The 25,660-nt window shown below is 38.4% G+C and overlaps 1 protein-coding gene across 5 annotated transcripts in view; it reads left to right on the top strand.

The window, feature by feature from the left end:
* The window catches only part of LOC122826872 (fibroblast growth factor 14-like), a 65,645-nt gene that overhangs the window by 4,436 nt on the left and 35,549 nt on the right, over nucleotides 1–25,660 (top strand). For 2 of the 5 annotated variants that reach the window (XM_044109212.1, XM_044109214.1), the window contains one exon: nucleotides 21,920–22,030. In XM_044109212.1, coding sequence (XP_043965147.1) covers nucleotides 21,920–22,030 — 111 coding nt within the window. Of the gene's footprint in view, nucleotides 1–12,660; nucleotides 13,047–13,074; nucleotides 13,391–21,919; nucleotides 22,031–24,921; nucleotides 25,184–25,660 lie in introns of those variants that run through there. The other 3 variants (XM_044109215.1, XM_044109213.1, XM_044109217.1) reach the window with 3 other exon arrangements.

The following is a 25,660-nucleotide window of genomic DNA, read 5'->3' on the forward strand; positions in this document are numbered from 1 at the left end:
GTAACAGAATTATTCTTTGTTCTGGACAGGTTTCTATGGGGTTTGCAGGTGTTGGACTTCAAAAAAGTGCTCTACTTTTATTTTTAATTGAATAATAATATTATTATTATGTTTCATGTCAGTCTGGTATGTTAGATGTCACGCAGGCAGATTGTAAAACAAGTGGAAGCACTTACATACAGCAGTAAGTTTTGCTGTAGATCCTATGTATGTTAATGTCAGGATTCAGAATTCTGGAGCAGAAAATTGTGTTGCATTAAAATAAAACGTACAGTAGCTCACGTTACCTCTCAGTGGTTACACGGTTCCGACTTGCCTACGATTATTTCTTTTTTGTTCTCAGGCTAAATGACTTTTGAAAGATTGCTTTTAATTTTATTTTCATTTTACGCTGCTCTCTCACATTTTTGTAGCTAAAAGCTAGACTTTGATAAACAAATTTTCTTGGCTTTATGTGTAATTTTCTCTCTTTACTAAATCATAAGTTAAGTCATCCATGCCTCACTCTGAGTACTGCAAAACCAGGGAATGCAATTTGTTGATGGTTGAACCCAAAAAGACTATTATTGGATTATTTGCAGAAACATTCCATATGAATTAACTGAGCTTGACAGAACTACATGGATAAATTAGCTGAAATTAAAGACTTAAAATAAAGCATGTACCGTTTTCCTTCCACTTCCGTCCATTTCCTTCCATTTCCAACTGTGCAAAATGTGTTTTCTTATAACATTTTAGATGTGAGGCACCGCATTTAAGAAGCTGGAAACAGAAACCCCCCAACAAAAATGCATGCATTTCTGCTATAATAACGCAGCACACAGATGACAGGAATATTTCCATGCCAAACAAAAGTATCGTTGATCCACTTGCAGCTGCGTCGCGTGTAAGTTTTAGACTGATGCAGTGAAGCAAAGAGGAGAACCGGGGGCTGGACGGGTGTTTGTGTGCAGGCATGCGTGTGTTTGGACAGCTAGAGCTGCAGGTATCTGCCATCAGAGGCTGAGTGCTGAGTGTTACATTTCCAAGGGCACTTAGAAAGCAGCGGGGCATCAAAGGCTTCACTGAGAAGGGGTTTCACAGGCTGAATGATAAGAAGCAGTGAGACTCTTGACGACAACTCAGTTCATTTTGAAACTGTTTAATCGGAGAGAATGAAAAGATCTTTTTCAACTTGGCCAAAAAAATAAATCTCCCAATGCAAGAACTTTCTACTTAAAGAAATTGTACCGTCAATTGAAGCGCAGCTACAGAACATCTTGAATGACAAATGTCAAACTTGTTCTCCTGCTGTATCTAGCATATAGTGAAACATGGTGGTGGCAGTGTGGTGGTCTGGGACTGCTTTGCTGGTTCAGGTTATGAACAATTGGCCTATAATTTCTGCCCGGCCATCATTTTGTAAACTTAAGCGCAAAATGGACGTCAGAAGGAGAATGATGCAAACCTTTTAGCCATCATTTGAAAACTTGCTTTTTATGAAAATTCAGGCTGTTTCTTTCTGGCACTGAAACATGTTTAATAATCTTTAACATCAAAGCACAACCAAAAAGAGAAACCTAGAATAGTGGGAACTACTTTTCATATCTCTGCTCTCCACCTCTATCACACACACTTAAGCTGACTTCATCCCTACTTCGTCTTTGGTAACCTTTTCCCTGATGACAGCCCTCCATGACACAATGGCTCTATCTGTGGGACTCTTGGTGAGTGTTGCTGTATGGGTTCACTTTTGAGGCCCCAGTTGGGGGGAGTTCAGAGAATTTAAGAAGTGGATGTTTCTTTTTTTCACCCAGGAAGCGATCTAAGTGGGCATTTTCAGGTGTTTTAATGTCTGCCATGGACTTTGAGTCTATTCTGAAGGTAGCAGAGAGGCGAATTAAAAGCGCTCTGGGAAAAGCTGAGGCAGGTAAGGAAGGTTTACGCTGAGAGCATGTCATAAATATCTTTAATTTAAATGTAATGTCTTTTCAGTGATATTATCATTTAAGTAAATCACAGCGAAGGGGGTGGTTTTACGTCACAAATTTAAAGCGCTTCAGTTTTGCTTTGTTTCCACGACAATTGTTGTGCAGTTTGGATTAGATGCACCATCTCCTTATTGTCAGAGGGATCAGCGTGCTCAGATGTATACACTTGGGGGCACACATGTCTATAAAAAGCCGTTCTTTTGATGCAGTTCTGCGAGTAAAACGGATTTAATGTTACCGACTGGCTCAGAAAGACATATAAATCATAAAAGAAGTTTGAATTTGAACCTAACCCTCTCTAACAGAGGATGGGGTGAAGCAAATCTGTCGTGTCTTATTCAGAGATTTGCCACCTGGTTTTTGGCTTGTTACATATTTATTCAGAAGTTGTGACTTGACAGCTGGCGTTCCAGTTTTTTAACAAACAATGTGAAATGATTTTCCAGGTGATAAAAAAGTATATAAATAATTCTTTGTGAAGTTCTGAAAGTTTTGACATCTTTTTTTTTCTGCCTTGAAGTTCAAGTGAAAATGTAATAAAATTAGATCAAGAAAAAAAACCCTAAAACTTTTGTTCACTATTTGTTGTTGCAGTACTTCGTTTTGCCACAAGAGGCAGCAAGGGTGTACACAAAACTTTATTGACGTCAGGCCTGGGCTGAAATTAATCCCGAAATGGCAGGAACTGCTGCAACATTGTCAAAATATAATCTGCTGGATTGTTTTAAAATCATTATGTCTAGCTTTGAAGCTCATGAGAAAAAAAAGTTTTTTAGACTTGTCTTTTAATGCATAATAAACGGATATGTGTTTAAAAATCATTTCCCCTGTTACTTATTTTCAAAGATAATAAAATAAATCTAAATGATGACTTGATGTAAACTTTCATTGATATTAAGGGAAAAAAAATGTCTTATTTTAAGGGTGAACATTTTAAATACCATGTAATGTAAGTTACTTTATTTTCTTCTGTGCAAGTTGCAGCTCCTAGGCCTGCATATGAATTAAACATTGAAGAATCCTTTCTTTTTCTTGTTTTCAGGATTTTATATGAGAGAGCAGAATTTTTAAAAACAACTGGTTTTATTGAACGGTGTATGGTTAGGTAGAAATGATTTCAAACAGCTTGTTTCAAGCTCGCCTTTCAGAACAGATGATCCTTTAGCTTCCTCTTCTGCTGTGTTGCGTGCTGTGTAGTTGCGGTTCGTTTTCCATGACGGCATCGCTCACAAGGACACATCCGCCTTAAAACAACGACCTACCCTAGTTTTGAGTCATTACAGCGGGACCAGAATGTCACGGTGACATAAACATCTTGGAGCCGTGTAAGAAAAAAAAACCTAGTTTGGCCTGATTAGTTCAGACCAGAGGAGGACGCTTACCGAAGGAAACATTTACTTTTTGTCCCACATTGACAATGCACATGTCAATGAGGATAAACTCACATTGACATATGCTGTATATTATATCTTTCTGATACTGTTACATCTGTCATGTACTTCTTTAGCTCAAACTGCACTTCTGGGTTTGCAGCATTTGACTTTATAAATCAGCGGAGGTCTCGACCAGTTCAATTTTACGCAGCATATTTACAAAAATCAGCAAAACGTTTCAGTTAATTGTACTTTGAGTATTTGGGACCTGAGGATACTAATTATTTTGCTGTTTTTCTGGGATATCTGGCTCATATCTCAGTGATATTTCAAGCTGGTTGGGGTTGATGGGGAGATAGATGGAGGTGAACACTGGACAGTCCTGGAAGAGAAACTGCTAAAACTTAATCTTCCAGAGTTTATTGAGAATCTGTGAAAAGACTTGAAAACTGATCCCACTAGGGCTACAAGTAACGATTATTTTAATGATTAATTAATAACTCAGTCATTCAGACAATTCACCAATTAATTGGGTAAAAGATAGAAGATAGATATAGATTTTTCATTTAACTGCTTAAGCAATTTTTGTTCAATATTCAAAATATATTAAAAGATGCAAATAAACAAATAATCCAGTTCCTTTTTTAAATAAGAAAAAAAACATTTTGTTGCATAAACCAGAGCATTCCTTTAGTAAATCTGAAACAGGTGAAGCTAAAACTATGATGTGTTTTGACTAAAACACAATTAATATATTTGGAATGTGTACATTTTTCTACACTTTTGGTTTAGTGACGGCTCTGAAGGTGTTTTTGTTTTTTATTACTAAATAGCCTTTTTTCTGAGTCTGTATACTCCAGTTAACAATTAATTGTCATCAGTCGACGATTACTTCAACAATCAATTAAACAATCACTATAAAATTGATTAAGCGTTTCAGTCCTAGAACACACACACTCTACATTCAGTCTGACTGAGTTGTGCAGAGAAGCTGCTGCGCAAAGTAGATTGATTTAGTTTTGAAAAGACAAAATGACTTGACAAAAAGAAATTCTGTTTTTCTGTTCAGCTGAGTAGAGGTCTTGGCAGGATTAACATGGATATTTGATGAATATGTTTTGCTCTGTGCATACGTGGGCCTAACAGTTTACAGGTCTTGTGGAAAAAGGGAGCTTTTTACATTAATGCAGGAAAAAATTGGAGGTTTTTGCAGTGAACAGAAGTGGAGTGTGGATGTGATGAGTTTGGTTGAAAGAGAAAGAATGAAGGAGCTGATATTGTGCAAACTCATAGGCTAGTTTATATTGCTTTGGGGTGTAAGAGTGGAGTTGGACCTCTGTTAGCTCCAACTTGAACATCCAACATGACTAATGTTAATTCTAATGCTCTTTTGCTATTGTTGCCTTAAGGCCGTCTTATTTATTATTAAAAATGTCAGTGTACCAACTCAAATCTAATCATTTTTCCCCATGTGTGCATTTTGCTGCATAACGTATCAAAAAATAACTACTTGGATTTCAATAATATTAGATAATTTAGGGATTGTTTTTGCAGGCATTCTTTGCCTGTAATATTTGGTGATACTTCCTGTTTTTAGGAGGTGAAATTTTGCTTTAAAAATGATATTATAGCCAGAAGCAGCTTTTTTTAATAAACCCTTGTTGTTAGGGAGGAAAATTTAAATTTGCTATGTTTTGGAGAGCTTGGAGAGACTTTGCAGAAGGACTGTTGGTTGGTCTGAAGAAAGAATAAAATCTGCTTCCCTCAGGAAGTGAAGGCAGAGACAGTCCCAGACTGTTTGCTTTTATTGCTTGATGCATGTCTTCAGTATCGCATGGAGGCTTGGGGCAACAGCTGCCGTGTGACAGATGGGGGTGGTGGTGACAATCCTCAAGAAACCAACACACTTTTCAGACTCTGTGAGGAGGTTTTCTCCAACTTAAAGAAGGTTTTGCTCAATCGTCAGACCTCTTAATACACACAGTGGAAGGCATCTTAGCAACCGCAGAAGCTGCCATCTACAATCTTCTTTATCGTCGCTCTTGAGGGAACAGTCAATCAGGGCCAAGGACAAAAGGAGTGCCACTCCTGGATTGGCTGTTTTACAAACATCATCCAGTAGTGTGTCATATCATAACTAAAATAGCGACTGTCAAAGTTATTGAGTGATAACTTAGAACATCTGTATGTTTATTTTTTTTAGCTTCGACTCTCACCGCCTTCTTTATTCAAAATGACACTTCAGGGAGTTCTCCCTCCAGTCTCGTTATCTTACTTGCGTCTCCATACTCCCCACTGTGGTTCTGACTTCTTGGAGGGATGGATGCGGAGCAATTATTGAGCTGCTCGGATGCAAAACTTTCCATGTTCTCTTGTTTTGTGCTGGAAATCGTTGCTGATTGCTTCGATTATCTTCTTCTATTCCAGCTGTGTGTGAACTCTTATCTCGGCAGGAAAACGGGGAATGAGAAAAACTCGACAAATCTAAACCTGACATCGAATGTATTTGCATCGATTTTAACTCCAAAGCGACGAGTAGCCAGTACTCGGAAAACGAGCTGCTACTTCAGCCAACAGCTGCAGAATGAAGTTAAAGTAAAATGGGCTGAAAAGAAATAGCCCAAACATCTGACCCCACATTCCCATAAATGGAGCCCAGGAGCAGAGGACATGGTGAGACAGGGGAGAGCGTGGCAGTAGCTTAAGATTTTGTTGAAATCGGTTTTGGTGCAATTTGAAAAAAAAAACAAAAAAACAAGTTACTGCAGAAATGCACAAAAGGAAATCCAAAACCTTTTACCAACCTCTTTCTTTTTCTCCTTTTAGTAGCATTTAGCAAACAGAAAGCAGTTTGGTTACTGTATGATCTGATTTAACATCTGAGGAATAAAAGGTGCATGAACAGTAGAGTTCTGGTTTTAACTGTACGAATGACATGGTCTCAAACAAACAATGCCTCTTTAAATCGAATATATTGAATACAATTGTTAGAAACTCCACATGTGTTTTCACAGTAGTGTTTCTTAGGGTTGGCTCTATTTAACAGGCCTGATTAGCTTCAATTCCCCCAATCAGAACGATTTGTGACTTTGAACCTTACTTAGGAGAACAACTGGTAGACGGTACAAAACGGAGAAACGGGGAGGAATATTCAAGACGAGGGAGGAATCAGATGGAGCTGGACGAAAAGTGTGTATAAGGGAGTGAGAATGAATAATTTAGTCCCTCCATTCCCCCTCTGCTCCTCCCTGCTGAGTTGGTGATGTTGCAAAGATAGACGACGAACAAGGAGAGGAAAGGGAAAAAAACAGGACAGTGAGGGACTAACTATCAAGAAAAGATGGAAGATAGGATGCTTGAGGAGCAGCTGTTTGTGTTTTACAGTAACTGTGTGTGTGTGTGTGTGTGTGTGTGTGTGTGTGTGTGCGCGTGTGTGCGTGTGTGATAAGATCAGAGGTGAGCCCACAACCAGGTGAAGCTTCAAACAGCAACGATTTATGTAACTGAAACCAGATGTGCGTGCCTGCGTGCGCTCTGTCCTCTCAGCATTCAGCAGGTGTTTTGCTCCTTCCTTTTGGAAACCCACCTGCGTCACTAATCGCTCGTTGCCAGGGTAACAGCGTTCTTTCCCGTGCAGGCGGCAGCACAAGCACCCCTTGTGAGTGAATTATGACTCATCCGGCGCGGTTTTCCGAGCGGCTATCCTCACACTCCCGTCTGGGGGAACACCCACCCACACCTGTTATCTCCCCCCGCCTGTTTCTACTTCTCCTCCGCCTCGAGACTGTGGAGAACCTGTGCAGGTCCAAGCAACACGACACAGGCTGAACATTTAACGGAAGCGTTTGATTGCAGCAGGGCAGAAGAGATCAGTCCCCATGACTCACGAGGCAAAGAAAAGTGTGCCACCTAGAGAAGGAGTTAATAAGTTTTTATATTGCAGAGACAATTAAAACCGACAGGCGTTCATTAAAAGCAACATCTCTCTTTGTCTGAATGGGACAAAACAAGTTAGAAATTGCAATTTTAAACAGACATCATGGATAAAAATTGACTTTTTAAAAATTCCATATTGCTTTTTTAGATTTATTTTTAATGTACGCTTAATGTCAAAGTGTCTCAAGTCACATTTTGTGCTTCCAATTTGTTCAGTACACTTTGGAGTTTTCGACTCGACTCCATCTGAGTCACTTTTTTGTCCCAGTGCATTCCTGTTTGTTGGTAATTCTGGTTACTTTATGTTTTCTGTTTGTGATCCCTCTCTATCTCTGGAGTAATTTAATTTATCTTGCATCACCTTAGCAACCTGTCTGTTATTTCTGGCTTTCTATATATAACTGTGTTAGTGATTCCAAACAGGTGTTTAAGCATTTCATAAATACTTCAAACAAGAATCCACAAGAATCTACTAACATTAAATATCTTAATGTTAGTAATGAAGAGTATTATTTAATTTAGCAAAACTTCCTAATCATGACAGAACTAAATATTAAATATTTATTTACCATTTACTTTAGTGTCACAGACACAGCCAGCTGCCCCCTTCTGACTCTTTTCTATAACTGCACCGTTTGTTTGGTTAAAATCAGACAATGCGACTGCTTTTAAATATATATATCTACATATGAATAATGTTTTTGTTTCTTTCATTTTATTTTTGAACCTATTACACTGACTCACTCTAACTAAAACACAGTGTTGCATAGCAGTAGGCCATACTAGAGGTTCAAAAGACACATGAATTGTCTTTTGAAGTCAAAAGTACTTTTTTCTCACACAATAATTGATTTTTTACAGATAATAAATCTTTTACTTAATTTAAGACGGTTTAGAATGCTAACATATGAACTTTAATTAATTTAATTTGACGAGGCATTTGTTGACATTGATTGTAATTAGCTACGTTTACATTTCTTACACTTAGAATCAGAACAGAATTTGTGTTGATTTTATATTCATCTCCCACACTTTTATACAGTGACTTTAAATAGGGAGGCGTAAAGGAACTATGTTTGTTTTTTGAGTTAGTTAAAAGTATTAACCAGATATCATATTGATTATCATTTATAATTAGAAATTGTGTTTTATTTAAGCTGCTTTCACATTGTTTGTTACTGTACTATGAGTCTTGGTGTAATACTATGTTAATACTGGTCTAAATGAGAAAATGAAGTGGTTTTGTGGAATATTCAGTTCAGTTTTTTCATGTGTGTTAATATAAAGCACTTTGACTAACATTTTGAAATGTATTTTTCTATATTCTTTAAATATATAGTATACTTACAATGTAAATTTTTTGTATTTTTACTACAAATGCTATAATTAATCTTTCTGCTTTAAATTGATATTGTTCTCACAAAGTATATTGCTTTGGGTTCTGAAATAATTTAGATAAATAAGTAAATATATTTAGAGATTAAAACAACAAATAATTTCATAACTTAAAATACTGGCGAAAAATCTGATTCCAGCAGCTTCCAAAATTAAAATATAGAGCTGCTAAATTTTCTTAATAGTTTAGCACTTCGGCAACCAGAAATGGCAAATTTCTCTTTTTTATCTTTGCCAAACATGTTAAATATAGAAGTTACTTATTTTGTCATGATATAAATTCTAATCAGGTTCAGAGTTATTACGTCTGATTTTATTGTCTTCTTCATGTGAAGGATTGGAGGACAGTGAAAAGGGAGGGGAAAAGATGATTAATTATTGCTGTTGCCCTTTTGGATCTCTAGAGGGTGCTGTTGCTTCTGTGTAGAGCGACAAGAAACTCAGGCGTGAAGATGCTCCTCAAATGTAGTGAAACATAATTATGTAGTCATGTTGGCTGTCAATGCAACCACTGATGCACAGCATTTCTTATTTTTGTCGTTTTGCTGGTGTCTGTTTGTGGGATTTGCAACTTTGCCAGTTTTCTTTCTGACCATGCTTCTAGAAGGAAAATAAAAACTGGGACGGGCAGACATATTTCTTTGAGGAAAACGCTGGTGCAGAGACGAGGGAGACGAATTTTTCTTTTTGGGGTCTAATCGCTGCACCTTGCTTTTCTGGGATGGCATAAAAAGCAACCCTGTGGTTGAATTTTAATGTAAATGTGGCTCTGATTTATTCATGACTCCTTTGCCTGGACTGACCTGGATAGAAGTGGGTGTACACATCTTCTCCTTGCACACATACATAAACAGAGCACATTCTTCTGTGCGTATTTTTGTCAGTCAGACAGACAAGCAAAAAAAAAAAAAATTGTTTACATTTTCATATGGCTGCAGCATCAAGTGATGCAGATAGAAAGTCTAGATTCTTGTGGAAGATTCTGGATTTTTCTGCAATACATTTGAAAATAAATTGGTTAAAAAAACACAAAAAACCCCAATTAATGTCGTAAGAATGCTTCATCCGATTTTCAGCATTTATGTTTATTTTTGAGTTACTTGGACACTCTTAAAGTACATATCCCACACTAACTCCACACAGAACTACGTCACAATTGATTATTTGAGACTGTTAATAATATATTGTGATATCAAATAGAGTCATCAACTTAATTGCGGTTAATTTCTTCGGAGATGCTCTGCTGCCACCTAGTGGCTATTATATCCAGACGTGTTTGTGACGCTGTCCATGGTGCTGAAATGAGCTCAAATGGCAATTTCTAATCTTTTATGTATGACTAAATCTTATTTTTTAATCATTATTTTCAGGGTTTTTTTTTTTGGTAATATGTAAAATCTAGAGGGTGATGATTATCCTAGCCTGCATTTTATTTTGGGACCTGGCATTTTTCTTTTCCACCTGACGCATTGCCTATCATAAATATACACTACCTACCTCCATTTGCTCTAACATGCATATAAAAAAACTAAATGTATTTTCAGTGGGGTATACTTCAATAATTATACCTTTATTGCCAAATCAACTCCTGTTACTGGCTCTGATGTGCTTCTATATGTGTATATATTTATGCCATGCAGGAAATGTCAGCCGTAGTAGTTAATCTTCCAGCTGGAAACCTGCACCTGAAAGATAAAAGCAGACATGCCAGGCTGTGCTGCAGCTAATCAGCCCATCAATCGAGCCCACCTTTTGCATTTTTAAACCGTTTATTCAGACAGCCGTTCCTGAGCTGAATACAGACAGTTGGGAATGTGTGAGGAGAGAGATAATGAGCCTGGCAGATTTCAGTGTTTGCACCATACCTTTATGCACAAGAAGCAGAGGTTAGTTGTTGTTGGTCCTTTATGGTCAATATGTTTCATGTAGGATGTTTTATGACCTTTTTGTGGATGTTTGTGTTCATATCAATCTGAGGCTCATTGGGTTACTTTTTATCCTATTTGGTTGTTTCCCATTAATTTTGATATTCTAAATGGCAACAAAAAGCATAGTGCATCCCAATCATTAAGAATATAGTCAAAATGTTCACTTATTTTAGTATTTTAATTCAGAAAGTGATTTATTATGAACTAAATTTCAATTTATTTTTGTTAATGTCTATGATTCTGGCTTGCAGTTAATGAAAACACAAAATTCTGCTTTCCAGAAAAAAAAAATAATATTGCAAAAGGGATTTTAAAGACAGAAATGTTATATTACAGCCTATACATGCAGCTGAAGTTAGTCATAGTCAATGAAGCTGGCTGGCTGGAGAGTTGTTTCCAAGCATATTGATGGAAAATTTAGTGGAAGGAAAATATATGGTAGTAGAAAGGTGCATAAGCCTTAAAAGGACTATGATGGAAAGTCTGTTTAAAGATGGGACAATATGTAAAATGTGCCTTTTACTATTTATTTATTTATTTTAGCTAGATATCATGTTATAATGTTACTGCCTCATCAAAAACATACTTGACACATTTTTTTATTGATAATTTGTAACATTACAATTTTCCTCACAAACTCAGTTCTAATTTTCACATAATAATATAAGCATGCTGCCTTCTCAATCAACCATATTTTTGTTTATATTTTACCTGGTTTAATCAGGCTGTATTGTTCTCCTGAGACAAACGCGTCTGTCAGGTTTCCGTTCAGAAGACTCATTTCTCCTGCACCTGCTCCTCCGTCTCCTCCTCCTCCTCCTCCTCCCTCTGGTCGCATGTTGCCACCAGACAAACAACGAACACCTCACCGGACCTCAATGAGGACGGCTAGGTTGTTGTTCAGCTGTTGTTGGCTTCAGTAGTTGTGTAGCCCCAGACAGCTCTCGCGGACTCAAGCGTCAAACCAGCAGAGCCGCTGTCAGGGGGACATCCGGTCATCCCCTTCAAAATAAAATTCTGTATACCCAAAGATGCGTGGTGGACAATGATAGAATACATCATATATACAGTATATAACAAATAATAAACATTCAATTTCTAAGCAGGTGGGTTTTTAGCCTTGATTCAAAGGTTTCTGCATCTTTGCAGTTTTCAGGACTTTTGTTCAAGACTTGTGGTGCATAGAAACTAAGTGGTGCTTCTCCCTGTTTGGTTCTGGTTCTCAGAAGAGCTACACTGAGTAAGCACCAGTGGAAAACAATCTTCAAGACTATATGTTTTATGGTAAGGAATGTTATTCCCTCATCAAAAACCTGCCAGGATTGTTGCCTTGATTCATTCATGCATGTTTGAGAAATTCTTTCAACTCAATGCCAATGTGAGCTATGCAAAACACCTCGGTGGACCTAGCACTGCCTTCAAGGCTCAGCTCCTCCTCAGAGCTGGAGTTTCCAAGCTTCTGAGCTTCTGCCTCACAGCGCACCACTCCCCCGCGACTCCACCACTCAGCTACTTCAGACTAGCCACAGGATAAAAATGTTGTTAAAGGGTTAACAGAGGAGCAATGTTGTGATGAGTTTCTGATGGTGGAGTTTCAGAAAGAGCAAAAGTATTTAAAGAGATGGAGGCCCAATTTCAAGGCAGAAGTTTCAACAAAATTCTGTTCAATATGTACAGAAAATGTATAACTGAATGACAATAAAGCCTGTCTATGTCCATGTCTGAAGTTATGAAATCAAATTTATTTTAAGTCATATTTTATATAAACAGCATTTTTACAACCGAAGGCTATATAGGGCCTATAAAATGGCCCTATGTGCCTTGAAAATACATAATATTGCCCCTGTAAACATAAAACGTGAAAATAAAATTAATGTTTTTACTTATTTAATTACTGATTTATCATGAGATAATCCAATCGCCAAAACAAATGTGTGGAATAGTTGGATTATTTTTCTGAAATGATTATTTAACTTTTAAAAATTAAGAGACGGTTATGAGAAGATTACGTTTTATTTTGAAAAACCGGATTTCCTGTTTCAGTTGAGTCTGTCTCATTCCACGCAGCTGGAGCGGCTCGCGGTTCCAGCGCGCGCCTCTCTCTTCAGTCAGCGGAATACAAACAGACCTTCTCACAGAAGAGGACACATAACTGCTTTCTGGAGCTTTTTCAACCTGATTTTTCTTCCATATTTTCACTCGGCTCGCCTGTTGACTATGGGAACACGAACTGACACACACGCTCCGGGAATTTACCGTTGAAGAAGCCGCTCAGTGACAGCTGTTGACTGACAGACAGACCAGTGAGACGTGACGGACAGGTACCCCGCTGCGTTTCTCAAACCTATGGCCTGAAGGATAGTCAGCAGACAAGATGCTGTGACCTCGAGTGTTTATTCGGGACTTCACCGTGCTGGAGCTGAAGTATGGGGCTGTTATAGGAGGTAAAGCGGAGATTTTGGGGGGGTGGGGGGAGGGTGGGGGGGCTCCGTGTCTGAATTTTGTCTGCGCTCCGTCCCCTCCGGTGGACACTGAACAGACCGGAGACGCGGACGGAGACGGCGGCGCTTTCCTGTCGTCTGTTTCGGCGGAGACATGGCAGCTGCCATCGCCAGCGGTTTGATCCGCCAAAAGCGGCAGGCCAGGGAGCAACACGCCCACCGACCAACCGCTCACCGGCGGCGGAAAAGCCCCGGTAAGAAGCAGGGGCTGTGCAACGGCAACCTGGTCGACATCTTCTCCAAAGTCCGGATATTCGGGCTGAAGAAGAGGAGGCTAAGGAAGCAAGGTGTGAAAACGCACGCACAAATCTAGTTTCCATTCACGCCCAAACGGCTTGTGCACAAACACACACACGCACGCACACACACGTAGTCATGTCTTGTAGTGGCTTATGGTTCACTAGTTTGCAGGTACATCCATTATTGAAGCCACAGATTCGTCTGTCTGGTCTCAAACCTCCTCCTGAGTGTCTGTGTGCCTCACACTCTAAAACTCATAATTTAAAGATTCAGCCTCAACAAATTACCTCATTTCTCCTTTTTCCAACTCACCCTGCGTGAACTGTTGTTTTTCTATCTTGTGATGTAAAGCAAAAATCGAAAATGTGCTCAATTCAAACCCCATACTTCTCTCTAAGGTGATAGTTTTGGGTGGAATGGCTCACCGCTTCGGGCGGCATCACTTAGGGGGCGACACAAGCACTTGTTGCACCCAGACTTTATTTGTAATGTATTTATTTGATGAAAAATGACAGTATATTTATCTATATATACACTAAATAGAGATTCCTTCAAATACACGTGAAGACGAATGAACCCTTTTCAAGCTCGGCTCTTGTGTCCAGAACAGCCGCTGCTCGTTTTCGGATCACAGTTTGGATCCAGCAGCCTCAGGAATGAGGAATGATTGCATATGCCGCTGGAATGAATGCAGCTTAATGAGAATGTTGTGATTGTGTGCGAAGCGTCGGGGAGATGAGTGCCGTTCTAATCAATTGATTGTGTTGGAATCCACCAGGTGATGGTGTACAGCACGGGAAGGTAGAGGAAGGATTTGTGTTGGCATGGGTTGGTTCTTACTGGTTCGGTATGGTAAACGAAGGGAATCCGTGTCCTACCTGCTTAGTTTTCCCTTCTCTTTGTCTTCTGGCCTCCTCCCAGCTTCATGTCCTATTTTTCTCTCAAATCTTCTTTCCTTTCCTCCTCATGCCCCCTTTCTTTTTCTCCTCCTCTTGCTCTGCTCTAATCCTCTTCCCACCTGAGGTCTTTCTCTCCCTCCATATTTTCCTCCTCAGATCTTTCCACTCTCCTTTTCCTGCCTCATATGACTTTTCCCCCCTCTTTCTGCTTCTTCTGCTTCAAGCTCTCCGTTGCTCCTCTTTTCAGACACAAGAACCACTAATATATTTCTATATAAAAAATCTCATTGCTGTGTTTGCATGAGAAAAATCGGTAACATCCCTGTCTGTCTTCTAAAGGGTTTGGACTAATATCGATGAGTTCAGTTCAGTTTAGTCAATTCACTTATTTATTTTTTTTATAATTTTGTGTGAGATTTTAGCTGAAACAAACATGATCTCTGCGTTGTTGGGGCTGCATAAAAACATAATCGAAACCTCAATCAAAAATCTCATTTTCAGCTTTAAGAAATTCCTTTTGGCTGAGTCACACCGTTGGGAGGTGAAATCTATCAGCTGTATAAGCAGATCAGACAGGGATTCACGTCTGTAGAAAAGGATTTCTGATAGAAAAATATGTTTTACGTTTAGTTTCATTGATGAGAGAACGTGACATCAAAGAGATTATGTTCTGGTAAGAGGAAGGAGACGGTAAATGACCTTTCATGCAGCTTCCCCAGACCGTGTCCTTTTTTTCCTCCACTGGGCAGGGTCTTCTGCGTTCCTTTCCTCTCTCAATAATTCAAATTTTTAAATGAAATTCCATCACTACAAACACATCCGGTGCTCATTTGCTGCTTTAAATTATAGACCTATTTGCAGAACAGAAAATAGAAGAGATTCCGTCTGCTTGGACGTGGCAAATAATTGTCAATTTCCCTTATCAATTAAATGCGTTTTAACAACGTGAAAATGATTGCTTCCGACAGCCTGAGGTGATGAACTGCCTCGTTGTTTGCTTTGTGAAACAGCTACAGGTTTACGTCCACAAATGCTCTCATATTGTGTCTGCGTTGGGCAACAAAAAACACAAACCTGAGCCAAAGTATTTATCCTCCCTGGATTTTTTTTCCTCACTTTGCAATCACGAACTTCATTATATTGTGGGGATTTTAAGTAATTCAGCAACACAATGAAGTGCGTAATTGTGAAGTGGAAGAGAAATAATCTGCGGTTTTCAAAATTCTATCAAACAGAAGTCTGAAAGGTAAAGTGTGCCTTTCTCAACCCCCTGAGTCAGTGCTTTGAAGAGACTCTTTCTGCTGCAGTTACAGCTGCAAGTCTCCTGCGATTTTTCGCTCATTCTTCTTTGGAAAATGACTCATGGTAACTCGGATGGAATGGAGTCCTTCCACATGATCTAAATTGGATTTAAGTCTGGACTTTGACTGGGCCAAATGCTCTAATTGTAACCATCCTGTTTTTTTCTCTCCCCCATCAACTTTAACCAGTGTTTCTATCACTGGTTGTTGTGGGGAAAAAAGTACACCACCACAGCATGATACCACCCCTACTGTGTCGCATGCATGCCAATCAATCTAGACCAGACCCCTTATTTGCATAGTTGTGTCACCTGCAACAGCAAGCAGGACTTCTTTCAAGAAAGCTTGCAACACATTGCATTGGCTTTTCTTAAGAATATCATAAAAAGGGTGTTGAAAATGAATGCACTTTTAAGATTTCACTTCTCTGTTATGTACATACAAGATTGAAACAAAATGATTTGGCTTTAATACTCCTGCAAAGTATTTTATGAGTAATTTTATGCTCGTTTTTGGAGAGGAAAGAGCGTTTGGAAACAGATTTTGCTGCAATAAATCCAATCCATATTTGTGTTTCACGAGGAGTCTTGAGGTTAACAGCTCATCTGGTTCTGCAGCTTTTTGCTCATGGCCGTGATTATATAAAATCTGTGGAGACTGTGAAGGCGGAATTGATAATGCGCTGAAACAAGAACTTGCTTCGAAGATGTAAAGTACGGAAAAATCTCTTGAAATCAAGAGGAAAATTTGAGGAAAAAAACCTGCAAAAATGGCCACAGAAGCTTTTGATGGAGACGGAAATGTTTTGTGAACCAGCAAACCATCCAGCGTGCTGAAGCCTGACCTGGTATTTAGTCAGGACATGTAAAGGGGCGCTCGTGTCTCCCAGCTGACCCCAATCACCTGCGCATTTCTCTGGAAGAACATGAGTCAAAGGCTAAGTTAAAAGGCAGCTCTTCTGCTCTGGTTTCATGCTGCAACGGAAACTTGACTCCAGGTGGAAAAAAAGCAAATCGCTTGAAATAAAAATGACTCGACTGGAGAGCCAAACCAAATTGTTTCACATTAAAGACATTGCTGGTGATTAATGTAACCCAGGGAGAGTCAGGTCTGGGCAGGGCGTTCCCTTTCCTCGAGGGTGATGCAATTGCTCCATAAGCATAATCAATAAATGACACTGGTGTTTTTCCTATTAAAGTCTCTGAATCTGGAATACCATGCGAAAGCATAAAGATTGTTTGCAGACCTGCAAGGAATTTGATCATTATCTTTTCTTGGCATTAGTTCAGGTTCATCGTTCCAGATCTGCCGTTTACATCTCAGTGTGTGTCTGTAATCACTTATCGAGCCGAGGTAAATGAGGATAAAATGGGTGCTGCACATGGATTCCTCACTCGGGTGCTTTTTCGTTTGTCAAGATGCTGCGTGCGCTGCGATCTTTAATGCCTCGCTTGTATGAGGCGCCGCTCTGTACGCCGTTTAGCGCCGTGTGTTGACGAATTAACAGACAATGCAATATGTCAAATCCGCGTGACAGCCTTGATTGGCTGACTGATTCAATCAGATCATATTGTCTCCAAAAGACGGGCAATGTGGGAGCAAATCCACGTGCGTGTGTATTTGTTAGTGTGTGAGCGTGTGAATGGGGGAATACCCTTTCTCTGGAACAGTCTGGAATCACGAGACTGTTCCCATGGCAACATGAGGATGGGAATCTCCCTAGTTACAAAAAAAGGAACACCGGGGATACTGGGAAGAGTGGGAATCTCACCTTGGTTACTCGGGAAGTGTGGGTCGGATTCTGATGAAATGGACAACCAGGTGGATGAATTTATGCACGTGTGTAAAGATCCACATTTACACTACCTGAGATTATTAACTCATTTTCATATACATATGCGTTATCCTGCTAAACTGATCTAACAAAAGGAGAAAAACATATAAAAAATAAAAACCGTGGTAGCATAAATGTGCACATTGAGTTTTTGGAAAGTGATTATTTTCACAACAACAACAACAACAACAACAAAAGAAGCGTCCTTTTCTGCAAGTCAAATTAATTTTTAGTTTTTCATATCAGCTATTTTTTTCCAGTTGAATGTAACTCAGAGTTAGGGGAAGCTAAGTGTGCTAAATGTTAGCAAAATGTGAAAACGTTAGTTGAAAAATCAGCTTCACTATTAGCAGAAGAGTGCCCACCTCTGTACCTCTTTATTTTCCAAAAATAAATAAATAAATAAATAATGAACATAACCAATAAACATGGAAGCAAATTGCATTAAAGATCTTCTCTAACAATTCCTTTGGAAATATAGTTTTGAACTATTTTATAGCATTTATTTCACATCATCCTGAGTAAAGAACAAAGAATCAGTCTGAATGTTAATGTCAGATTTTTAATTATTTTTTTTTTTAATCCTATATGTGGAAGCGGGAGGTCTGCCAGGAACACTGTGAGCTGTGAAAACTGCAGCCCAGGTTGTCATCTGCTGGGCAGCACAGCTGCGGCAAGTCAAATATATCTCTGCAAGTGTTAATGAGACCTCCTAGGTAGCTTCATTAGCCTAGAAATGAGGAGATAAAGAGTGACCACTGGCAAACACAGAAGAGTTGTAATCAAAACAAAATTAGATGTGTGTATCGGGGGTTTTTATTACCTTGCATCACTGTACTGCTGTAATTAGGAGTGCATAAGGTCAATAAGCTTTTAAAGCTGCTGCTCTAAGTTGTTGCTTTCTTATTTAGTGGGAGGATTGTGCTCAACATTTGTGTTCTCATTACACACGCTATTGCGGATTCCTGAAAAGAGCGTTGGAAAAAAATCTGAAACGTTTTTGAATTTTCTCTCTTTTGTGATTGACCGAAAGCAAACGCCGCTTCGTTGTGAAGTGGAGGAAGAAGTGGATAATGGTTTGACCCGCGTGTAATTTAATCTCAGTATAAATCCAGCGGCTCTGTGAAGGCCTCAGAGGTTTGTTAGAGAACATTAGCGAGCAAGCTGCTTCATGAAACTCAAGGAGCACAGCAGGCAGGTGAGGGAGGAACATTTGGAGAGTCAAGATTTGGTTATAAAACAAAATATTTTAAGTTACCACAGAGTTCAGCTCAATCCAGTTAAGTTACCAGCTATATTTTGTTACCAACTGTTTGCAATTAATGTCACCACCAACTGGGATCTAATAACTTTTTATTAGATAAATACATGTCCTAAAACCACAAAAACCACAAGACAATTACACACTACTTCGTTTTCCACTGGTGTTTTAGTCATCGTCAGCATAAATGGATTCACAGCAATTTCAGGTTTATTTGTGAGTTTCATTTGCTTTCCAGCTGAGAGGAAAAATATTGTTGCCATGTATTAAGTTTAATATTCAGCGGAGAGAGGCTACTGTGCTGTGAGCCACGAGCCAAGACGTCAAACCTTTAAGAAAACATCTATTGTTTTTTTTATTATTATTGAAACTCTGCAGCCTTGAACATTTCTGTTGGCTGAGTCACAACAACAAGCCTGAAACATGTGAAACAACTAATCTTTATCACAAAACCCAGGGGTCTAAACAGAGATAGAGACCGAGCTACATGTGCCTCTGGAACAAAAATATGCTTTTTGATTCCTCCTAATAATGTTATTAATGTGGCATTATGTAACAAGACAATAGTGACTTTTACAGATTGGGAGAGAAACTGTAACTGGGTTTCTGCATTTTCCACATCTGGAAAAGTATGGAAATATGTTTTAGACAAGTATTATTAGTAGTAGGGAAGTAACAGCTTTTGAGAGCAGCCTTACTCATTTACATCAGTTTGCTAAAGCAAATTATTTTGCAAAAACGACCTTGAAAACAATTATTGGTTTTGCTGGAGCAAATTTCCTAAAAGATATCAGAAGGCATAATCATATCAGCTGATTTTCACTGGCTGCCTGTACAACTTCTTGTTGATTTCATTTATTTCTTTTATTCATTGGAAGTTAAAAATTAATTTAACTAAATTGCTTGAACCATATAACTCCAGAAACGCACTGCGACTGAAGAACAGAGGGAATCTGGCTCTTAATATTCGTTCTGCAACCATTTGATAAATCCTGGCTGTAAATTTCCCGTCTTTACTTGAGTTCTCTTTTAGTTTGATCATGTCATCAATATAGTTTTTATCCTAGCCATTTAATTTATTTCATTTGGTGGAATTTTTTTTAATGCTTTGAAGCACTTTGGTAAACTTTTTTTGTTTTTAAATGTGGCGTCTAAATACAACTGACTTTTTTGTAAGATTTTTATCTACCTAAATGTTTTGTCCACCTTTTCTCCTTCCTCATGTCATTCCTTTGTTCTATCCTTCCTTCCTCCCCATGTGCTTTTTCTTCTTTCCTTCCTTCCTTACATCATTTCCTTCCTCCCCGTTATCCTTCCTCGTCTCATTCCTTGTGGTGATTCTTTCTTTTTTCCTTCCTTTTATAGTTTCTCTGAGCAATCTTTTCTTCCATGTATCATTTCTGGTCTTTTTTTCATGCCATTACTTTTTTCTTCCTTCCTTTTTCTTGTGTCCTTCCCTATCTCGTTTTTCTCTTTTCTCTCTCCTGTCCTTGTGTCTATTCTTCAGTCTTTCTTCTTATTCTTTTCTTTGTGCCTTTGCCCTTCCTTTTTTCTTCCTTTCATGTGTCATCCATTTTTCCCCTGTGTGTTTTTGTAGTTTCATGCATCTTTCCTTTCTCCCTCCTTTGTGTCCTTCTGTTTTGTCCTTCCTCATCCTCCCGCTTGCATCCTTCTGACCTTCTCTTTCTCTTTTTTCCCCTCCATCTGCCCGTGTATCATTGCTTTAGTTCTTCTTCTGGCATAATTTATAAATAAAAGCAGATGAAAAAAAACGGTGAAGATTTTTAATGTGGATTTACTGGATGAATCGGCTATTCATCTTGGCCGGATCATATTTTTTTTATTGACTTCACCACGCGCCACGCCAAGCAGCGCGCTGGGAATTGCAGTGGAAGTGCTGGTTTTGAGCATCACTGCTCCTCTCTCCTCCTGCTGCTGCACAAGATGGATCCCTCAAAGACGGAAAACACCCCTCACGCTCGGCTCGCGCCCCTCCTGAAAGAAAAAAAAACAAAACTGGGTCAATCGCAGCTCTTTTCTGTCTCTGTGCATTAGAGGGTGTACCGTCAATGATTCACCTTGTGTCTCTCACACACTCAAAGGGGATTCCCACACTCATTATTATCTCTGCAGAGTCACTGATGGGGTTCACGAGGAGACCACGGGCGTGGTCACATGCATCTGGGTGAGCGGCCATATTAGGTGACCAGCGTACGTCTTTTCCATTTGTTGTTGTTTTATTTTGCTTATACATGCCAGACGGAAAACGATCAATGACTCAGATCAAGATGACTCAGATTACAGTAAATCAGACTAGGATCTAAAACCTGCTGATTAAAAAAAATCTTATTAGAAGCTTACGAATCAGAGATTGCATGTTCTCCTTACTGTCTATCATTATAAATCTAGATTTCATGATTTTGGGATTTCCTAAAATGTGAAATGTTATTTCTCGTCGATCCTGATTCTGAGAGCGTCTCAACAGACGCAGCTGCATTACTAAAGTTGATTATATCTCTGAGATACTTTCAAGGTGCCCTTCACTCTGACTTTCTGGCTGCGGGAGTTTTCTCTCCTTTTTTCCTCCAAAAATTGTTTGAGTCTCACTTTTTGTTGTTTTCATGGTTTCAACACCTGATATAAATCTGACTATAATTCCAGTGCAGATGAGGTTAAACCCCAATGCTTTACTGGTCCACTTAATTTAATTAGCTCATAGACACACATTTCAGTCACGTTGCACTTTTTAATCTCTCCAATTCTTCCTTCAACACTGAAAAGCTCTTCTTACATTGAGGAAAGACGGATTAAGAATTTCAGGTCGTCCCATTTCTCCTTTTTTTTTTTTTTGCACACGTTCACATCCTGTGATAAAGGAACAGATACCTGCACCTGTAGATCAATACACTGTACAATCACAAGGCCTGCTGGGTATGTACAAAACTGCTGCGAGGCTGCACTTTAGCATCAAAGCTTCAGAAATAATTTATCAATGTTATTCAAGTGGAACAATGACCACGAAGGACGGATTAGTCCAGGAATCCTGTAATGGATTGGATGTGCTTGACTAGACTTTCCAAAGGAAATCCCTCAGGATGCAGGAGGTTGCATGTGGTCACATTGTGCTGCTTTAAAAAGGTGTTTTATCACAAAGGTGCCCTCCATGGTGCTTCCAGGATGACATTGTGCATTAGAGTCCAAGTCCCGCTGAAGTCGGTTCAAACTCCTGTGAAATGTGAATAACGGTGTCTGTTGCCTTGTTTGTGTTTCTCTGCATGTAGAACCGCAGCTGAAGGGCATAGTGACCAGGTTGTTCTGCAGGCAAGGCTTCTATCTCCAGATGGGCCAGGATGGAAGTCTGGACGGGACCAAAGATGACAGCACCAACTCCTGTTAGTACACACAACAAACACACATTCGTAGAAGATGATTAAAAAAAAAAAAGCAATCAGTCTTTACCTTTTGGCAAATTTAGCTCTAATAGATGAGGTTGTTGACTTTTTGTTCCAACGTAATCAAATTCGGTTCTGGTCTTGGGCACAAATTTTATTAACTTTAGGATTTTAGTGATTGCTTTGAGTCATTGTTTTCTTTTCAAGCTGAATGATCAAACCAAAAGCTGCAATGAGTTGTTCTTTTTTTTCCCCCAAGTTTGAATTTATTGTGCAGTTTCTCTAAACTCAACTTGTTAAAAAATATGTATTCAGACTTAAATATACACATACCATCCAATGGACTCTTGGTTAGCAAGTCGCACCTTGATCAAAAGCTTTTTGTACCTATTAGCAAGCGTCTGGCGTAATTCTGGCTTGATATTTGAGCAATCTTATTGCTACAATTGGCAAAGTTTATTCTAATTGGTTAGTCTTTGGACTCAGATTGAGCTCTTAGTAACATTTATCCAGTAGAAAATTTTAAATTCAATCAAAAGTGCACACTAAATTAAAGTTGAGTGCTAATATATAAGGCAGAGGAATGTGTGTTTCATGGGAACAACCAATTTAATTCAAGCAAATATTTGGAGACTGAAAAAAGTCGGAATAAAAAGCAAAGTGAAATCTTTCTTTCAAGGCCCAGCAGTGACACTTGAACAACTCTTCACATTTATCTAATATGATAAAAATTAAACCAAATGGCGTGAAAGAGGTTTTTCTTTCAAATAAGAGAACTGCTGCATCTAGTTCAGTTAGCTGATGCTAGAGGTGCCCCTGTTACAATTTATGATTGAAATACACAAATATCAACCTGGACTGAAAATTTGAGTGTAAATATTGACATAGCTCAGTTTTAGCTACTGAATGATTTAAAGTGGTTGCTCAGGGAATTGTTTCCGTAGCTTTTTTCTACATGTAGTCGTCAGACAGGAGTTACAGATGGATAATTTACAAAGTCAGCTTTTGGAGTATTTTCATTACTGAAGCCTAGAGAAAATCACCTTCTGAACAGCAATCTCACAGGTCCAAGGAGTCATCCCCACGTTGGCGTTGCTCTCAGGCCAAAATCTTCAGTCCATCTGTTTATATTCTGACAACTCTCTACAGCTTTATCAGTTTTACTCACCAGTTTGTACATTTTTATTTTTAGGAGGGGTCTAAATCAAACAGAATTCCCAGAATTTCCCTTTTTACATTAAGTGTGCATACTTAATTTGATGTTTTTCTTCAGACTTGTGAATTCACATTTATAGAAATGATGGATCATATGGATATTTATTGAAATCTACACAGTAATAATTTTTCATTCCAACAATAATCAGCATGTTAAATATGTCAGGAAGGATCTATCAAGGGTTGCTGGCTCTGAATGTTGATTGTTTTATTGAAAAACCAGATTTAGCTTTTGAATTAAAAATTAAGTAAGGATTTAGTGTAGGCTCTCTTATTTATTTTTTGTATACAAATAGGACAACTTAATTTTTTTTTAAATATCCTAGCAAAATATGAGGTACTGAGAAATAATTTTAAAAAATTTTTTTCATTGTGTTTTGTAAAGTTTAATACTTCTAAAATATACCCTTAAATAAAAAAGATTAAAAGGCAATTATTTAATATTCATGAGGTAATTTAGGCCAAAGGACAAACAGTAAGGGTTTGATTCTTAACGTTCAGTGACGCAGAGTTAGGAAATGTTTATTTCAGTTGTTAGAGACTTGACTTGTAAAGAAATGATGAGGGGAAGCTTGTATTTAGTTTCTATAAAACACATATCAAAAATGCTTCTTTATTTTTCAAAAAATTCCAGCAAAATAGGATTTTGGCACTAAAAGCTACTTACAGCAGCAAACATCAGTCGACTAGAACAGAAGAAAGATCTTGTTGTTTTAGCACTTTAGAACAAAAATTGCTCCTTCTCCAGTTGCCCATCATTGCTTTGTATTTTTTTGTCTTAAATGCTGAACGTTTCTCTTCTTTCGGTCTGTCAGCTGAACAGACAGCTAAATTACAACATTTTAATGTCAGTTTTAATGCTGTGTCTCAAAGTTTTTCTGCAAAAAGGGATCTCAGCACCTCATCTAGTCAGACTGATGTGGAAAATCTCTGAAAATAAGTACCTCTTTTGAACAAAGTACACAATGTACAAGAAATGTGGTGGAGGATAAAGAAAGACATCATCCCTCTCTGGATCGCTGTGTGTAAACAAAGCAGAAGAGTTAAACTGTCCCCACAATTTTATCTGAAAATATCTTGTGATAGTTTCCCTAATTTTAGCACCTTGTCTGTTGTGCAGTCTCACTTTTAGATAGGATATAAGGGTTTCCACATAATCTGAAGTACACTGCTTGTGCAATTACTAGGCAAATGAACATTTTGATAATATTTTCCAACTCCAATCTGTGGAAAAGTGAATCCTTATTGGATATTGGCTCATCAGGTGAAATGTGTTGTGCATAATTTCCAGGCAGCTTGTACTCTGTAGGGGAAATGGTTGGAAAAGAAAAATAAAACAAAGATTATAACTAACCTTTTTTGAAGGGATTCTGCCCTCTTGTGTCATAATATTCTACCATGTGAACAGAACTGTTAACCGTTTTATTGAAAAATATTTAACAAGGATGCAAGAAATGTATTGAAGAAAGAAAATAGGAACCACAATCTTCCTGGAGAGCCCAGAAAGACAAGATGTTCAGAGCTCAGAGCCAAGGGAAAATCTAGGGAAGACTGAAACCTGTCCATTACTGAACAAGAATCATGAGATAAAACATCAAAACTAGACCAAAAAATACCTACAAATTTTTTTTTAAAGGTGTTACAGACTGATGATATACGTGTGTCTGAACACCCAGCTCCACTTCGACTGAGACATCAGTAAGGCTTACTGGGATGTGCTGGTGTTGTTAAAGATGAGCAAGTTTTTCAGACTGAAGATGGACTCTAAATCTACTCCCAAACGCAGTGGAAGTGGAAAAATCTTTGAAGAAGACAATGGTTTTCATGTGGGACGAGAAAATGACCAGGAACAGATGAAGAGACTGTCTCCATGAATGACGATATGTACCTATCCAAGTTCCAACAGCAAGAATTATTAATAGCATTCAGAATAAAAAATGGGGTTTTAAACCGTCTCTTGCATCTCATTTTAGTAATAAGAGCAATTAGCATTACTGTGTGTCTGTATGTATTTTGGACAGACTCTTATTTTGACTCAGATTTTCAAAAGTCTTCCAGCATTTCTGAATCCAGCATGTTCTGTCACAGAGGTTGAAAGTTCAAACGTAGAAACAGTCCAACCTTACTTTGATACCATAGTAGCCTTCCTGTTGTCTTCTAAACTATGACTCTCTTTAAGTAGCAGCCTGAACAAACCACTGGTGTTGAGTTCAATCTAATTTTATCTAAGATACCTTATTGCATTCTCCCCCTGACTTTGTTTTTAACAACTTTATATTAATATTTTCACACTTTGAGTCTTTTTCACACATTTACAAGTTCCACACTAATGACTGTTGCTGTTAGGGTGACCTAGAAGATAGCAAGATGCGTTCAATGAACAGAAAAATATGATATCTTAGAGATTTTGACCAG

The sequence above is a fragment of the Gambusia affinis genome, linkage group LG24 (assembly GCF_019740435.1).
Source record: "Gambusia affinis linkage group LG24, SWU_Gaff_1.0, whole genome shotgun sequence".
Taxonomy (NCBI): Eukaryota; Metazoa; Chordata; class Actinopteri; order Cyprinodontiformes; family Poeciliidae; genus Gambusia; species Gambusia affinis.